The 18,269-nt window shown below is 48.6% G+C and overlaps 1 protein-coding gene and 1 long non-coding RNA gene across 4 annotated transcripts in view; one reads left to right on the top strand and one right to left on the bottom strand.

Moving 5' to 3' along the window:
* Positions 1-4,555, bottom strand: part of LOC146009343 (uncharacterized) — a 126,172-nt gene extending 121,617 nt beyond the window's left edge. For both annotated transcript variants that reach the window (XR_014444642.1, XR_014444641.1), the window contains exon 1: positions 4,286-4,555. This is a non-coding gene — a long non-coding RNA (uncharacterized LOC146009343). The remainder of the gene's footprint in view (positions 1-4,285) is intronic.
* The window catches only part of LOC146009342 (neurotensin receptor type 1-like), a 32,147-nt gene extending 16,302 nt beyond the window's left edge, over positions 1-15,845 (top strand). For both annotated transcript variants that reach the window (XM_083149611.1, XM_083149610.1), the window contains exons 2-3: positions 7,252-8,189; positions 11,902-15,845. In XM_083149611.1, the coding sequence (XP_083005737.1) occupies positions 7,286-8,189; positions 11,902-12,362 (1,365 nt within the window). In that variant the 5' untranslated portion in view covers positions 7,252-7,285 and the 3' untranslated portion in view covers positions 12,363-15,845. The remainder of the gene's footprint in view (positions 1-7,251; positions 8,190-11,901) is intronic.
* Positions 15,846-18,269: the final 2,424 nt, after the last annotated feature.

Below are 18,269 nucleotides of genomic sequence, written 5' to 3' on the forward strand. Positions count from 1 at the left end.
CTTTTTTTTTTAGCCGACGTGCCGACAGGTGCTATTTCATGCCTTACAGTGGCGTAACTACAGCACCGCAGCCCCCGCGGTCGCGGGGAGGCGCTGGGTAAGTGCGGGCGCCGGGGGGCTGCGGTGCTATAATGTCCCATCCCCCGCAGCATTACCTATATTTGCTGTGGTGTCCCGGCTCCCATGGCTTCATTCTGCTATTGCGACGGACCATCATAAAATGTCCGCCCCCATATAGCAGCATGTTCTCTGAAACTGTCTGCTGTATGGGGGCGGCCATTTTGTGATGGTCCGTGTTTCATATCAGAATGAAGCCAGGATGGGAGCCGGGACCAGCGCAGCGAATACAGGTAAGTATGCGGGGGATGGGGGGGGCATGGGCGTCCGGAGTGGTGATGGTGTTGGGGTGGGGGGCGTGTTTTATTATCGGCGGGGGGCGCCGAATTGATAGTTACGCCGCTGATGCCTTACCATCCACTAGGGCAGGGGTTCTCAAACCATTTGCTCTGGGACCCCGTCAGACAGTAAATAATATTACAGGACCCCAGCAAGTTACCACAGAATGGCCGCCACATGTGTGGTCAGTGAAGTGAAGTGACAACTATTGTGACAGGGACGCAGTGGATAATGAGGGGATGGAAAAGGGTGACAGGGGGATGGAAGAGGGAAGCAGAGGGTGTCTACTTAATGAGTTATCCCCTGTCCCCCCTCAACAAACACATTAGTCTGATGGTCAGCAACATGGAGTTGTGACCCCATGCGGAGGTGGTCGGCAGGGCCGGCGCCACCACTAGGCAAACCTAGGCATTTGCCTAGGGCGCCGGCCACTGGAGGGCGGAAAATGCCGCCCGGGTACCTGTCCTACCGGCGCTGTCTATTTCAATCTGGCGGCGGAGGCAGCGGGGGTCCCTGCAGTCTATTAAAAATCACGAGCGCTATCCGCCGGGCTATGCGGAAGCGCTTCTAGTGTGAAAACTCTGGCAGCACGGCGCACGCTGATCTCAGCCAATCAGCGTACTGCCAGAGTTTTCACACTAGAAGCGCTTCCGCATAGCCCGGCGGATAGCGCTCGTGATTTTTAATAGACTGCAGGGACCCCCGCTGCCTCCGCCGCCAGATTGAAATAGACAGCGCCGGTAGGACAGGTACCACCCCACACCTCACACACACCACCCACCCACCCACTCCCCCCCCCCCCCCCGGCACCGGGGCGCCCCCAGCCCGACTCGCCTGGGGCGCTCCGGTGCCTTGCACCGGCCCTGGTGGTCGGGACCAGTGGCGTAACTATCGTCCCGCAGCCCCCGCGGTGGTGGGGAGGCGCTGAGGGTATGCGGGCACCGGGGGGGGCTGCGGGACTATTGTTACTCAATGGTTGTCTTCTGCCGCCGGTGCTTTTATGTGCACCGGGTCCCAGCTCTCCCGAGTCCCGGCTACTGCTGCAGCCGCAGCGCTTCTAATACCAAAAGGTGACACTTGGAAAATGGCTGCCCCCATTCTGCAGACAGTTTTTCGTCTGCAGTATGGGGGCAGCCATTTTCCAAGTGTCATTTTTTCATTAGCAGCAGTAAACGGGAGAGCCGGGACCCGGCGCAGACGGATGTGGCCCGAGGTAACACATACACACAAACACGTCTCACAGACACAAACACCCCCACCCCACCCGCCGTACCCCGGCTCCCCTCTGCTCCGTGTTTTTTTTACCCAGTCGGGGCGCAGAAAAACTAGTTACGCCACTGGTCGGGACCCACTTTGGGGTCAGGACCCACAATTTGAGAACCGCTGCACTAGGGCGTGGAGTGAAAATAAAATAGTGTGCTGAGCATAGAGATGCACCGTGTCACAGATATGGTGTACTATGTCGACATCCGAGACAAAAAAAGTGAAAGACCCATGTCAACCTTTTAACTGTCGACCTAATACATGTGTCGACCTTGAGACTATGCTGACCTTTAGCATGTCGCTTACGATTTTGAGGTGTTGCCCTAAGCTGTGCCAACCTTTAGTGATTGACCCAATGCATGTTGACCTTAGTTTGGTCGACCCAATAACTCATATTCTATTCTTCTACTCTTCGGAGGGTTTGAGGGACTACCCAAATAATTCCACGACTTCTGGGCGAGTAGTCAAGTAGTGTGTATATAATTGGGATACGGTCGAATTATCGACCCCACTTAGGTCAACAGTCATTAGGTCGACACCACTAGTCCGACAGGCTACTAGGTCGACAGGGTTCTAGGTCGACATGGATGAAGGTCGACAGGTGTCTAGGTTAACATGGGACTAGATCGACGTGGTTCTAGGTCGACATGGGTTAGGTCAACACGTCAAAAGGTCGATATGGGTTTTTCACTGTTTTTTTAGCCAACATATGCCGACAGGCGGTATTTCATGCCCTACCATCCACTAGGGCAGTGGTCTCCAACCTTTTTTGGGTCGGGAGCTACTCGCGACAAAATAAACCGCCCGAAGAGCTACTAAAGTAAAAAAAAATAAAAAATCTGCATAATATCCCAAAAAATGACCTTTACACATAATGCCACAAACTGTAATGCCCCAAAACATACCTCCCAACAATGGAGGCAGAGGAGAAGAGTCATCTGCGCGTGCCGAAGGCACGCGCCAAAAATTAGAAGGTTCAGCTACTACCGTGGAACTCCTGCGAGGCTACATCCCCCATTTTTTCCACACACACACACACGATGCCCATTATACATATGCCCAACAACGTGATACTCCGTTATACAAATGCCCCACACCGTGATGCACCATTATACATATCCCACAGTGATACTCCATTATACATATGCCACACACCATGATGCTCCATTATACATATGCCACACACCGTGATGCTCCATTATACATATGCCACACACCGTGATGCCCATTATACATATGCTGCACACCGTGATGCCCATTATACATATGCCGCACACCGTGATGCCCATTATACATATGCCACACACCGTGATGCCCATTATACATATGCCACACACCATGATGCTCCATTATACATATGCCACACACCGTGATGCTCCATTATACATATGCCACACACCGTGATGCCCATTATACATATGCCGCACACCGTGATGCCCATTATACATATGCCGCACACCGTGATGCCCATTATACATATGCCGCACACCATGATGCTCCATTATACATATGCCACACACCGTGATGCTCCATTATACATATGCCACACACCGTGATGCTCCATTATACATATGCCACACACCGTGATGCCCATTATACATATGCCGCACACCGTGATGCCCATTATACATATGCCGCACACCGTGATGCCCATTATACATATGCCGCACACCGTGATGCCCATTATACATATGCCGCACACCGTGATGCTCCATTATACATATGCCACACCGTGATGCACCATTATACATATGCCACACACCGTGATGCACCATTATACATATGACAAAAATTAGAAGGTTCAGCTACTACCGTGGAACTCCTGCGAGGCTACATCCCCCATTTTTTCCACACACACACACACGATGCCCATTATACATATGCCCAACAACGTGATACTCCGTTATACAAATGCCCCACACCGTGATGCACCATTATACATATCCCACAGTGATACTCCATTATACATATGCCACACACCATGATGCTCCATTATACATATGCCACACACCGTGATGCTCCATTATACATATGCCACACACCGTGATGCCCATTATACATATGCTGCACACCGTGATGCCCATTATACATATGCCACACACCGTGATGCCCATTATACATATGCCACACACCATGATGCTCCATTATACATATGCCACACACCGTGATGCTCCATTATACATATGCCACACACCGTGATGCCCATTATACATATGCCGCACACCGTGATGCCCATTATACATATGCCGCACACCGTGATGCCCATTATACATATGCCGCACACCGTGATGCCCATTATACATATGCCGCACACCGTGATGCCCATTATACATATGCCGCACACCGTGATGCTCCATTATACATATGCCACACCGTGATGCACCATTATACATATGCCACACACCGTGATGCACCATTATACATATGACACACACCGTGATGCACCATTATACATATGCCACACACCGTGATGCCGATTATGCCTATGACCCATAACGTGAAGCTCCTTTATACATATGCCCCACACCTTGATGCTCATTAAACATGTGCCACACAAATGATGCCCATTACACATATTGCACACAATGTCCCACAGTAAGGCTTCTAATAAAAAAATGTAAATTACCTGCTTGCTGTCAGGGGTTGAATTTTGTTGCCAGGGGTTAATGCTCATTGACAAGGGGGTCACTGCTTGCCCCCTCCACTATGCCCGTCTTCACATGGGCATAATAAATGAATAATTGCTGCTGGTGCTCAGCTCCGTCATCACCCTGCTGGCAATTAGCGTTCTTTCCCCCCACAGCCCCCACCATGCTAGAAGTCATATTTGACTTCTAGCCTGCTGCCTCCGTCATCACCCTGCTGGCATTTAGCGTTCTTAGCCCCCACCATGCTAGAAGTCATATTTGACTTCTAGCCTATGACAGGGAGGGAACACAGAGCTGCGCTGCTGCAGCGTTACCCGGAAGTGCCGGGAGCGCTTAGCGCGGTGCTCCCTGTCAGACGCTAGAGGTCAAATATGACTTCTAGCGCCTGTGTGCTGTCTCTGGTCCCCGCGGACTACAGCGGGGCAAGGCGGCGGCTATAGCGCCGCAAGCCAGCGGCAACAACGGGCGGGCGTACTGGGCAGGGCAGGGCAGGGCAGGCAGCAGTGGTCGAGCCACCCGTTTCGCTCAGGCGAGCTACCGGTAGCTCGCGAGCGACGGGTTGGCGACCACTGCACTAGGGCATGGTGGGAGAATAAAATAGTGTGCCAAGCGTAGCGAGTCACCATGCTCGAAGCATCGCAAGCGAAGCGAGCGATGCGAGGGGCTGCGTTTAACTTCCAACTGTGTCCATGTCGACTGTGTTGACATTCGGGTAAAAAAAAAACTGTGAAAAAACCCATGTCGACATTTTGACCTGTCGACCTAACCCATGTCGTCATAACGCATGTGTCGACCTAGAACAATGTCGACCTAGACACCTGTCGACCTTCATCCATGTCGACCTAGAACCCTGCCGGCCTAGTAGCCTGTCGACCTAGTGGTGTCCACCTAATGACTGTCGATAATTCGATCCACACCCATATAATTATTATAATCAAATAAATAAAGTTACAGCGATCGTCCAACGTCTAGTCAGGCTCAACAGCCCTAGCGCTAGTAGCAGATCCGGCGGGGAGCCACTTTAAAATAAGAACATTAACATCGTTCAGCGTTCAATAAAGACCATTTTTTAATAAAAAAAAAAAAGACGATTCATTTAAACCTTTAAACCGGACTGTTTGATTTGCAAAACAAAAAAAGAATAATAATTGACTGCAAAAGGATGAAGTATGTGTCTAGATGGTTTCGTCAATTATTTAGAAGCATTGTGAGTCAGGCACTGAGACAATCGCCATAGTTACCAACCAGGTCAATAAAAAGATGTACAAATACAAATCATGCATTTAATTAGCCATAGAGTAAATAGATCCTCATGTCTATAGGACGCGAATTTACTGACACTAAACAACGCATTATGCAATGTTTACTTACATATTTCAGAATGGCAATAATACCTCTAATTAACATATGCTATGGGATACGGTCATTAGGTTGACATTATGAAGGTCGACATGAATATGGGATCGACCACTGAAAGTCGACATGGGTTAGGTCGACAACTGAAATAGGTCAACATGGCTATGGTCGACAAGGTCGACAATGGCAAGTTCGACAGTGAAACGGTCTTTCGTGTTTGTTTTTTTGAGCCAACATGTGCTGACAGGTGGTACATCATACCCTACCATTCACTACGGCGTGGTGGGAGAATATAATGGTGTGCCCGACAGGGGTTAAAGTGAGGGGGAACTGGGTGGAACTGAGTTCCACCACCTCTAATGGTAGGGGGAACTGAGTTCCACCTCTACCACTGCCCTGAACAGTAATTCCAACAGAAAAGCCTGTCCAAGCCATTTCTTCTGGCAAGGCATATGCCATGCCACCACTGCCGCTGAAGTGAAGAAGTGCCACTAAAAGGACACGAAAGATGTGTATAAGCAGCACAACTGTGTTCATTATGTGTATAAGGGGCACTACTGTGTGATTTAATATGAATCAAGGGCACTACATCCGGTGTAATGTGTCCCTTTATGGGAGGTAGAGCACAAATTTCCTGACACCGGTCTAGGCTCTGCCCAATTCGGGGGGGGGGGGGGGGGGGGATGTGCTTGCCGTTGTTAGGGAAGGGAGTTCCACCACTTCTCCAGGACCACTTTAAGCCCTGGTGCCCGAAAGCGTGGCGAGCACAGCGAGGGGACGTGGTACACTTAGAAGGTGTCTATGTCGACAGGTGTCTCTGATTGGCTGCTGGTACACAAGCTCTGATTGGCTCAAAAGCGGGTGCGGCATTTTAATTGGCCGCCGACATCCTGGGTTAAATAAGCATGTGCTCCAAGGCCTGCTTTGCTCAGCGCACTGAGCGCAGCGGAGGCAGTTGGGAAGGGGGGGGGAGTTTGCGTTGTGCAAAATGAGCTGCCCAGGCCCTTCCAGAGGCCGGAGCACGGGACAGCTGTACCCACAGCACCCCCTACTGGCGGCCCTGATTACGAGTAGTAGGCTTTTGTACTGAATGTCACAATTTCTGTGAAGCTGAAGGTTCCGAGTCAAGTACAGTGAAGTATTTAATTCATTTACCTGTAATTTATTTCACTCTTAACCCTTTGAGTGCCAAGAGATCCTCAAAATGCCAGCGTCGCTCACAGTGACTGTTCTTTTAGCATAAATACAAATACAGCCGAGTCAATTAATTAAACTTTATTTAAATATTGCACCCAACAAAAGTACAGTCCCTGTGAGCGGCGCTGGCATTTTTAGCGGGTATTTTGAGGGCCTCTCACAGCAACGTTAGCACTTAAAAGGTTAAATATTGAGTTATGAAAAATACATGAATTTATTCAGCTAATCAAGGATTTGTACCGCGGGGTAAATGCTGTCATTTTGCTTAATCATTGACTATTGTTTCTCAATTTTAATTGGGAATTTATCTTCGTACTGAATGTACAATTATGTCTTTTCTGCTATTTTAATTTAATTTGGCTTCTTACAATTATTTCTTCCATTCGTTCAGGGCTCAGCTCTCCCAACTCAACGCCGCGTGAGAAATGAACCACTCCAAAGCAACTGTTTTCAATGACTGCCAAAACCACATTAATTTTCACAATGAATCTTTATGGAATGAGAGTGTTGGCTGGAACACCACCCGTCGGACAATGCATCACCTTTTCATTGGTGCCCAAAAAAAGGAGCCTAATTATGTGGCCATCCCCGCCACCGTCTTTTACAGTCTCCTCTTCCTCTTCGGTGTCCTGGCCAATGGGCTAAGCATCCTAACTTTAATGAGAAACCGAAGAATGAAAGCCAGCGCCATCCGCTTCTACCTCTTCAGTTTGGCTCTGGCGGACATCCTACTTCTCCTCACCATCCCGGTGACTCTCTACCGATATTTCTGGCAGTATTATCCTTGGGCGCTCTCTGACACCTTGTGCAAACTATACTTCATGGTCAGACAAGTCTACTGCGCCACCACCAGCTGGACAATCATTGCCTTTACGTCTGAGAGATACATCGCCATATGTCACCCAATGTGGTCCATCACTGGTCTCCGGAAATCCCGCATGGCTTACTTATTGGCCTTCATCTGGATATTGTCGTTCCTCAGCACTATACCAGTGGCTATAGTCTATGGAGAAACTCCGGCCTGTATCCTGGACTACACAGCCACGTCTCAGGATGAGGTTGTCCTGGAATCCACAGTCTGTGAGATGCTTGAACCAAAGCCCTATATTGTTTACAAAAGCATCATACAGATACGTAACATCTTGTTCTTCGTCTTGCCCCTGATTACCATCATCATTTTTCACCTTTTAATTTTCAACCACCTCAGCATGAACCACCGCCAGAGGGAAAAGATCGGACTCACGAGAACTCATTGGCGGTTTTCATCAAAGCAGATGAATCCGCCATGTAGTCGCCCATTTTCAGAGAAAAGGGCACGTCAGCTTATGGGTGAGTATACTCCTATGGCATAATGCATGTAGAAACCAGTTTTTTGGACTAAGCCATATGAGAAAAGTCTAGATCAGTGTCTCTCAAACTTGGTCCTCAGCACCCCCAAAGTGTCTCTCAAACTTGGTCCTCAGCACCCCACATGTTTTCCAGGTCACCTAGGCCTGCAGATGTGTTACCAACTGTCTAATTTGAAAGATCCACAGGCATACCTCCTAACATTGGTAGCAGGGAATTGGGATCCTTGGCCCAAAAGGGGACCGGGCTTCACTGCACCGCACTTCCCATCACTGTAGGGGAGTACCCAGCACTCTCCGAGATGCTGGGCACACCCCCAGGCTCTCTCTGCACAATAAATAGATGCACATGCACTTTTCATTGTAAAAAGGTTACAAGGTTTGTGCTGTGGGCCCCCTGAATCCCCGGGGGCCTATTTGCAACTCACACACTGCACCTATTATAAATATGCCAGTGCACCCAGCCACCCCCAGTCACCTCTCGGCCACCTCCTAATAGTACCTAATTACTAGCTACTCTCTGCACATTTTACATCTGCCCCCCTGCAGTGCAACATGGCTTTGTCCATCTAAGAAGGATTTTGCCAGAAAGAGTGAACTAGAATAAGGCCCCAGATTTCATACATGAAGAATGCCCACAGAGCTTTCATAGGGTCAGAGCTGTTTTGCAAGCTCTGTATGTCCTATCATACAATAACTGATGTATCCATGCAATGTAATCAGCAGCGGCTCCTACCAGCCACTGCTGCACACCCACTCCCCACCACGGCACGGCCCTGGGGCCTGTACAATGTAGATGATAGGACTCTCTGTACTGCGCATGCGCACACCCCAGGTTCTACAGGCTGTTTTGGTCGCAGCCCATAGAAGCCAAAGAGGCAGCCCGGGGGGAAGGAACACCTCCCACTGTGACTGCCTTGGGGGACTGGCAGGCAGGGCCGCCACTAGAACTGTTGGGGCCCGGGACTGACCTACGGTCCAGGCCACCCAGAGGCACAGCACTACACCACCACCACCAATACCCCCCGCGCGCGCACGCACCCCCCACCCCCGCTCCCGCCTGCCAGCACTTCGCCTGCCCATTATCATTACCTTCACGTGGCATCGCCCTCTGGCTCCTTCAGCCTCCACCGTCGGTCAGGTCCGGAGCGCACACTGCAGCCTGCAGACCCTGGGACAGAGGTTCATATACTGTAGGAGCCCATCCCTGCCTGCAATCTGCTTTGCCTGGGGTCTGCACACACATGGTCCAGGCCATAGGTGCCGAAACCGTGGGTGCTCCGGGGTCCACTGTCCACGGTCGGAGCTCACCCGCTGCCCCATTTCCAAGGGTAAGTTGCAAATATTAAGTATCCGCTGAATGTATCTGTGAGGGTCTGATCCCTGCCGCCCCGCTCCAGTGGCGCCGACTTACGTTTTTGCTGGTGGGTGCTCAAGGAGGGGCTCAAGTTGCTCCCACAGACCCCCCAGTTCTGGATGGGGTTAGGTGGGGATCCTGGCAGCGCCGCAGCGGGGTCCCAGCAGCGGATATGCCGCCAGCAGTGGGGGTCCCTGCGGCGGAAGGGAACTAGTAGCGGTATTAATACTGCTGCTAGTTCCCATCTTCTGCAGGGACCCCCGCTGCTGACGGCATATACGCTGCTGGGACCCCGCTGCGGCGCTGCCAGGATCCCCACCTAACCCCATCCAGAACTGGGGGGTCTGTGGGAACAACTTGAGCCCCGCCTTGAGCACCCACCAGCAAAAACGTAAGTCGGCGCCACTGGAGCGGGGCGGCAGGGATCAGACCCTCACAGATACATTCAGCGGATACTTAATATTTGCAACTTACCCCTGGAAATGGGTGTTTTTAAGGACAAAGGGAAATTAGGCACAAATATTCAATAGTAAATGGGCTTCACATTGAGATAATTTGGGCAAGTACCTCTGACCTAGAAGGGAAATAGGCCACCAATGGACCCCCCCACCCCCCTCCTTGGAGGAGACCTTGAAAAAGGTGCTAATGATGCATAATGTTTTGGAGAACACTGTTCTGCAGGAAATAGAAAACCTAAATGTCACACAAAATATCTAGTGATTGCAATGTTATTATGTAGCAATTACTTATTGAGTGCATATAAGGAGAACAGGGTGCGCACATTGTGTGCAGGTGGGGAAGAATGCACAATAGGCACATTGAGAAAATGGGTTACATGAACCATTAAAACGATGTCTGTTTAGCACCAGCTTAATGGATTGTATTATAGAAGGAAAACATGATAAAGTGATCCACATTAAAAAAGAGGAAATTTATTTTTGTGATTGAAGCGTTACAATGCGTTATACAATGTAAGCATTAATGCCCATACACACTGGGAGATTTTGAGCTGAAAGTTTTGCCATTTGAGCTACTTTCAGCTGGAAAGCCGCCCAGTGTGTACGGGGCAGTGATGAGCGGTGATCACTGATGCGCGCTCCGGCATTATCGCTGGACTGGCCGCTCATCTGCTGGCATTACCAGCAGATGAGCAACAGGGTGGACAGCTCTCCATAGAGTCCTGCTATGGAGAGCCGGGAAAATCCCCTAGATGGGGGAAAATCATTCAGTGTGAAAGGGAGGGGGGGGGGGTGCGATAAATGGAGGAGAGAGAAAGGGAGAGGGAGAGAAAAAGGGAGGGAGATAGAGATAATAAGTGAGAGAAAGGGAGGGAGAGAGATAAAGGGAGAGAGAAAGGGAGATAGAAAGGGTGGGAGAGAAAGAAAGGAAGGGAGAGAGAGAGAGAGAGAGAGAAGGAGAGAGAGAAAGGGAAGGAGAGAGAGAAAGGGAGAGAGAGAGAGAAAGGGAGAGAGACAGGGTGAGAGAGAAAGAAAGAAAGAAAGAAAGAAAGAAAGAAAGAAAGAAAGAAAGAAAGAAAGAAAGAAAGAAAGAAAGAAAGGAAGGAAGGGAGGGCGAGAGAAAAAGGGAAGGAGAGAGATAAAGGGAGGGAGAGAGATAAAGGGAGGGAGAGAGAAAAGGGAGGGGGAGATAAAGGGAAGGAAAGAGAGAAAGGGAAGGAGAGAGAGAAAGGGAAGGAGAGAGAGAAAGGAAGAGAGAGAAAGAAAGGGAGAGGGAGAGAGAAAGGGGGAGAGAGGGAAGGGAGGGAGAGAGGGGGAGAGAGAGAGACAGAGAAAGGGATGGGGAGAGAGAGAAAGGGAGAGAGAGAGAGAGAGAGAGAGAGAGAAAGGAAGGGAGAGGGGGGACAGGGAGAGAGAAAGGGGGAGAGAGAAAGGTTGGGAGGAAGAGAGAGAAAGGGAGTGCAAGAGAAAGGGAGAGAGAGACAGAGAAAGGGATGGGGAGAGAGAGAAAGGGAGAGAGAGAGAGAGGGAAAGGGGGGAGAGAGAGAGGGAGAGAGAAAGGTTGGGAGGGAGAGCGAGAAAGGGAGGCAGAGTAAGAAAAAGAGAGGGAGAAAGAAAGGGAGGGAGGAAGAGAGAAAGGGAGAGAAAGGGGGGGAGGGAGAGAGAAAGGAAGTTCAGTATCCACTGCATCCTACCCTTAATCTGGCTATGCCCCTCACTTAAATAAGGCATTTACTGTGCACTAATATACTGATGCATAGCTAATTGCAAGGGAGACGCTGGAGGAAATTGACTTACACTTTTGTGCAGGCTGTAGTCCTCCCAAATGTGTGCAGAATCACCTCTGGAATAAAATGCTAATGCATTCCTTTTCTTCGCAGGGGCTGTTGTGGCTGCCTTCTTCCTGTGCAATTTCCCTGACACTGCCTCATCTCTCATGCAGATCTACATAGATAACTGGAACACACACGTCCTCAAAGTCTATACCCTACTGAAGACCTACCTATCCCTGCCACTTTGGTACCTCAATAGCGCTTTGGATCCCATTTTGTTTTGTATATCCTCAACATCTTTCCGCAATGCATGCTGGGAAACCCTAACAGCCATTTGTCCGTGGCAGGTGAAATCCACAGGTGGACCAAACCGCACATACCAACCTTCCAGCGTTCCACCTGGGGGTTCTTCCTTGGCATCAGCACCAAGCATGCGTTCAACGTGGACACTAAACTCCAATGAAGGCGAGCAAAAGGAATGCTTGGGTCAGATTCGAACTACTGACCCAAAACTCTTATCGTTCCGACACATTGATGTGGTGGAGACAGGGGACTTCTCTGTTCCCTAAAGAAACCATTGCAATCAAACGAGACACACGGAGAATTAATTACAGGGCTGTCATAGAAAGGAAGACGCTTGAGTGGATTATACAAAACGGTGAAAATTACCTTTTAATACATGTATTCACTGCACGTTTATAATAGCTTTGAAAATTGGTGGATTATTAGCACATCAAAGCTTTGGCCCACAACAGAAATCAAGTCTTACTAATAAGAGGATTATGTGAATTATGTTTAATTGGAATTTCAATGTTATTGTGCAATTGCATTTTTAAATTGTCTTTAAAACCGACAACAAAAGTATCATGGTCAGCTGTAACAATATCTGGAGAACGCCATCCACAATGTACTATTCAGTTATTGGTGGGAATCGTACCGTACCTTGTTTATAAAGTGTACTCGTGAAAAACTCCTTGGCTTTCCACCACCTTGTCTAGATGTCCTGTCCGGCGCATATTAAGGTGGTTGTATATTGTTTACTCTGGGGGAGATGCCTCAAGTGCTCCTAGGTTGGCTAAGAGATGGAAAACCTCAGAAGGGCACAAAAGCAGGACAATCCCACCATGGAAAAGATATCTGAAAGACATCCTCATCATGGTTAGTAAAGGTCTTGCACCTACCGAAACAGGTCCAAGAAAACATCCATCCTAGTCAGAAACATACTCTTACCATGGTTAAAAAATGTAAAACCTGGATCACCTGGATTTAAAAAAGAGGAACCTCACCTGACGTGGTCTAATGCCGGAATGATCAGTGATAAGTGATGTGTGATCATCCAATTTTTCAACCATTGTTGGTTCAACAGTAACCAAACCTAGTCGTTCATGAGCTTTCCTAGAGACTTGATTGAGACTTGTTGAGCCATCCCAGCAAATGTTAGAAGGTCATTAATGCTACGTGTATGAGTATGGCATCTCGAAAAACCAACACATGGAAACTTTTACAGGAGAACATTTAAATGAAAGATTAAGTTCTGTTCCTCATCCCATTAATAAGAAAAACATTAATAAGAAATTCTTCTTTTCTTCTATGGGACATACAGTAGTCCGCTTGCTTTTCCAACTCAGCCAATGGGGCTGGTTGTAGAATTTGAGCCCAATTTTGAACATTTATTTCTTTGATGTTGACATTTCAATTGTCTGAACCGCAACAGTGGACTAATTGAACATTTTCTACCAGTAGTTGGTCACAGCTTCTCAAACTCGGCCCTCAGGACCCCACACGGTGCATGTTTTGCAGGTCTCCTCACAGAATCACAAGTGAAATAATTAGCTCCACCTGTGGATCTTATAAAATGTGGTTAATGAGTAATGAATGCACCTGCCGGGTGACCTGGAAAACGTGAACTGTGTGGGGTGCTGAGGACCGAGTTTGCGAACCTCTGCACTAGATCTTTGATATGGTGCCAGATTTAAAGGTCCACAGCTTCCAGATAGACAGTCAATAGGTCAACTCCAAAAAGGCGACAGTGACAAAAGTTCTGCATGCACAAAGTCGACAATGACAAAAGGTCAACTTGAACAAGCAAAAGGTTGACATAGAAAAGGTCGACATGAGTTTTTTAAGGTTGTTTGGTGTCAGTGTTGACACCTGAACATGTGAACCGCCAAAGAGTGTAGTGCCTACTCTCACATGGTTTTCTCCGCCATGCTTTGGGTCAGTTGACTTCCTCTGCTACCATTGCACTCGGCAAACTAAACGGAGTCCACGCGGATGTTAAAGTATGAAAAAGTCCCAAAAATGTAAAAAGAACATGAAAACTCATGGTGACTAGGGATGCCAATCCCGGGGGGATTTTTTAAAATCCTGGGATTCAAGATTGAAAACTGGGTACTTATGTATTATCTGGGCTCCCATGTTAAGTGCACCCCATTTTTTCATACTCCTACTATCCAACTACGCATGGAGTTGATTTTATATAGTGTGGCGAGCGCAGCAAAACCACGCCCGAAGCGTGGGTAGCGTAGCGAGCCCCGCGAGGGGACGCGGTCTCATATGAAAAACGGGAGCCCAGATATTACATAAGTACCGAAAACTGCTCAATCCCGGGATTCCTGGGATTGCGGGATTGGCTTCCCTAATAAATAAACACACACCCCCAACCGGGCCCACACATCTATGCTCCGTTGTTTGCTGGCTGTGCAGTGCAGGGGCGGTGCTGCCAGGCAGTGTAGAGGGCGGTGGGGCCGTGCAGTGCGGCAAGCAGTGCAGCCGGGCAGTGCGGCAGGCGGTGCTGTCAGGCAAGAAGGTGCTGCCGGGCAGTGCGGCGGGTAGTGCAGCCAGGCAGTGCGGGGGTGGTGCGACTGGGAAGTATTGTTCTCAGAGGTCACACTGCACAGAGCCCGCACTGGGGTTGGGAACAGCTAGGCGGCATGCGGAGTCTAATCCTGAAATCCTGGGATTAATATCCTGACAATTTTGGGACCAATCCTGGGATCCCGCTGATCCCGATCCCAGGACCGGCCACCCTAATAACATTTTTTATGTCAGTTCTTTAGGCTGTGGGGTTCGGGGTATGAATTACAGGTCACGGTTGGAAAACCCAGATTTTCTTCCTTGTCCTCTTTTCTAGAATGCAACCACTCGAGCGAAGTGCCCACATCATCTATTAATCATTCCGTCTCCAAAAAATAATGAGCACTTAGCTTTCATCATCCACAGAGACCTGCGAAAGAAAAGATGGATTTTTATAACGAATGTTTGTAATAATCGCATCATCGTTATAATAATTGGCACTGTGAGAAAAGATACATTTTATTTGACTGAAATATATTTATGTTTGAAAAGCCCAGAGGACTGAAGATAACTCGCCACAATTTGGGTTGCTATTATTTTCGCAGACTCCGGTTCCTCTATTGTAGTGAAACAAAGAACTGAATTGTAAAAAAGAAGTATGAATGATTGTAAGGGAAAATATGGAAAGCTGGCGGGTAAATTATAGGTGCATGTTTTATCGATGTTGCAAACGTGGAGCAGCTGATTGTTACACCTGTGCGGTATTACAGTGTACCCGCTGGCAGTGCCTTCCTGCAGCGAAAACATTTCAGGGGATAAGTGTAAATTAAGGAATTGTACTTCTTAAGCCAGCACAGACGTTTTCTACAAATGACCACTGTGACGGATTGCTGTGACCTTTACATTTTGTTATATTGCCAAGTGTAGCTTTTTCATGGCTGGCGTGAAGTCTATTGTTATGACTCAGTTGTTTCGTTCCATCACTTTAAAGCAGATGGATCTGTTTACTTCATACTTGCCTACCCTCCCGAAATGGCTGGAAGACTCCTAAATATCAGCCCCCTCCCCGAAAGGTTGAAAAGTACCCCATATTTTCCTTTGACCCCCGGACCTCCTGCTGGAACAGTTTCATAGCTACAGTATAGCAAGAACAGGGCACATGGCGCGGAAGTTACTGATTGTAAATAGTCCGTTTGGTTTAGTTATTTATTTTTGATAAACAAACCACTAATTGTATTTTCTTCTTTACTTGAGAATTAAATGAAGTATAATAATTCAGTGTTTATTTGTCAATGCAGAGATCGCTAATGGGGTGTACACACGGTGAGATTTGGGCTACGATTTTGACTATATATATAGGACAGTAAGTTAGCCAAAATCGCAGCTTGTTTAGGAGGCTTGCGATACGGTATTGCATTCACAATTAGACTGCGCAGGTGAGTCTGTTGGCCTGAATGACCCCTGTCTGTTCTGACTATGTCGCCTTTAGAATGTATTTGGCCTGAATGACCCCGTCTGTTTATATGCATTTCTGTACTGTGATGATTCAGCTTGGCTCAGTAAGCAGCAAAGATCGCTGTTTACCAATCGCTGAAACGCCGCCCGCCGAACCCCTGGGGTATGTACATGTACTAATACGCACTTACGCTTCAGCATGAGCAGATACCCCACCATCGGAACAGGGACAAATTCGGCCCCTTAAGAAAGGTGCTGAATCACTCCCTGTGTCTGCCGGTATACGGTCATTTGGTCTACAGCATGTTCGTCGACAAGCATTAAGTCGACATGGATATAGGTCAACATGGGTCAAGGTCGACGTGGATCTAGATCGACAGGTCATTAGGTCAACACAAGCATTAGGTCGACATGGGCTAGGTCAACAGTCAAAAAGTCGACATGGAGTTTTTCACTGTTTTATGAGCAGACATGTGCCAACAGGCGGTATTTCATGCCCTACCATCCACTAGGGCGTGGTGGGAGAATAAAGTAGTGTGCCCGAAGCATTGCGAGCGAAGGGAGCAATGCGAGGGACTGTGGTTCACTTCAAACTCTGTCCATTTCAACTCTGTCGACATTCGGGTAAAAAAAACAGTGAAAAACCCCATGTCGAAGGAGTGGGAGGATGTCACAGTGCAGTCAGAGATCATATGGCCATTTCCAAGCCTCTCTGCTGAATATATCATGTGTTATGTTACAATGGTTGCCCTTGCACGCTGCACAGTATACCTCATATGCACAACTGCATTCCCTTACATTCTGCAGTGTAACTCATATACACACCCAGACCACTTATGGAGGTGCAGAGTGAGGAGGTACACATTCAGCTGGCACAGCCAAATGGGCAGTGATAAGAGAGGGAGGGTTGCCTCAATTTAGTGACTCAGGCTTCCAGAAAGCATTATCCAGTCCTGGTCCTGGGGAGTTTGAGAATCTATGCTTTTTCCTTTCCCTGGCATAGTTGGGTTGCCAAAAATCCTTGCCCAGTGTTTTTTTCACTGTAATTAAAATAAATTACATTGTGGCAAAAGAACCATTGGTGCAGCAGGTGCAATGCAGGACTAAGGGGCTCACTGCTGCCCCTGTCACCCTCTGCTTCTCCCCGTCTCCCAATGCCATGTTGCATATTGTGAACTTGGGTGGGGGTGGACGAAGGGGCTCAGTTTATATATTTTGCACCACCCCCAAGTTCTGCCACTGCATTGTGGGAAACTACATTTTCTATCATTCTATCATTGCAGTAAGCTGCGATACAGATGGTTAGTGGATGTTCCGTTGTGTATGACAATGATCAATAAACCTCAGACTCTTTCCAGCACAACACGATATAAATCTGAAAACGAGTGTTACCCGTACGTCTACAGGACTGGGTTTCTAAATGTAGTTTTATTTGATCATTATTCCTGAAATGTGTCATAAAGTACAACCCAGAGGCAGAACTCTGGGAGGCAATGGAGACATCTGCCACCAGGCTCCTGCTCCCAAGGGGGCACCTCTCCTCCCCCTGGAAGTTTAATTCAGTTATTTAAAAGCCAACGCCCATAGCAACTTATTACATGGAAGTAATATTTATCAAGTGCATTCTATAAAATGATAGCTATCCGCTGATTGTTTGCCATGGACTGGGGGCATGGCCAGCATCTCCAAGAAGCTGGGCATAACCCCACAGTAATGGCATACAGGAGGCGTGGCTTATGGCCGCTTCATTCCCGCAATGTCCCACCGATTTAGCAGAGACCACGCCTCTTTATAGGTGCACACTGCTTTGCCAGGTGGATGAGTCCCAATTGGGAAATCCAGCATGTTGGGAGGTATGTAAACATGAGGATCAATATTTCTATTGGTGCTTCAGTATTTTATTATTGCCATGTTAGGGGGCGATTCTCCAATAGGCCTCAAGGCGCTTCACAGATTGTAGGCAGGGCCAGCGCCACCACTAGGCAGCTCTAGGTATTTGCCTAAGGTGCCGGCCACTGGAGGGCACCAGTGTACAGCAGGGAGCTGAGAGGTGAGTGGCACCGGCAGCCTCCAATACCCCCCCCCCCCCCGGGAAATGACGCGACGGCCTGCCGCCGCATCACACCGGGCATTACCCACCCCCCCTGCCCCCTGCCCCGGAACGCTGCGATGGGCAGTCACCCTGTACAGCGGCCGGGGGTTGGGTGAGCGTCGGAGCGCCAAAT

The sequence above is a fragment of the Crinia signifera genome, chromosome 6 (genome assembly GCF_055691185.1).
Source record: "Crinia signifera chromosome 6, ASM5569118v1, whole genome shotgun sequence".
NCBI classification, from domain to species: Eukaryota; Metazoa; Chordata; class Amphibia; order Anura; family Myobatrachidae; genus Crinia; species Crinia signifera.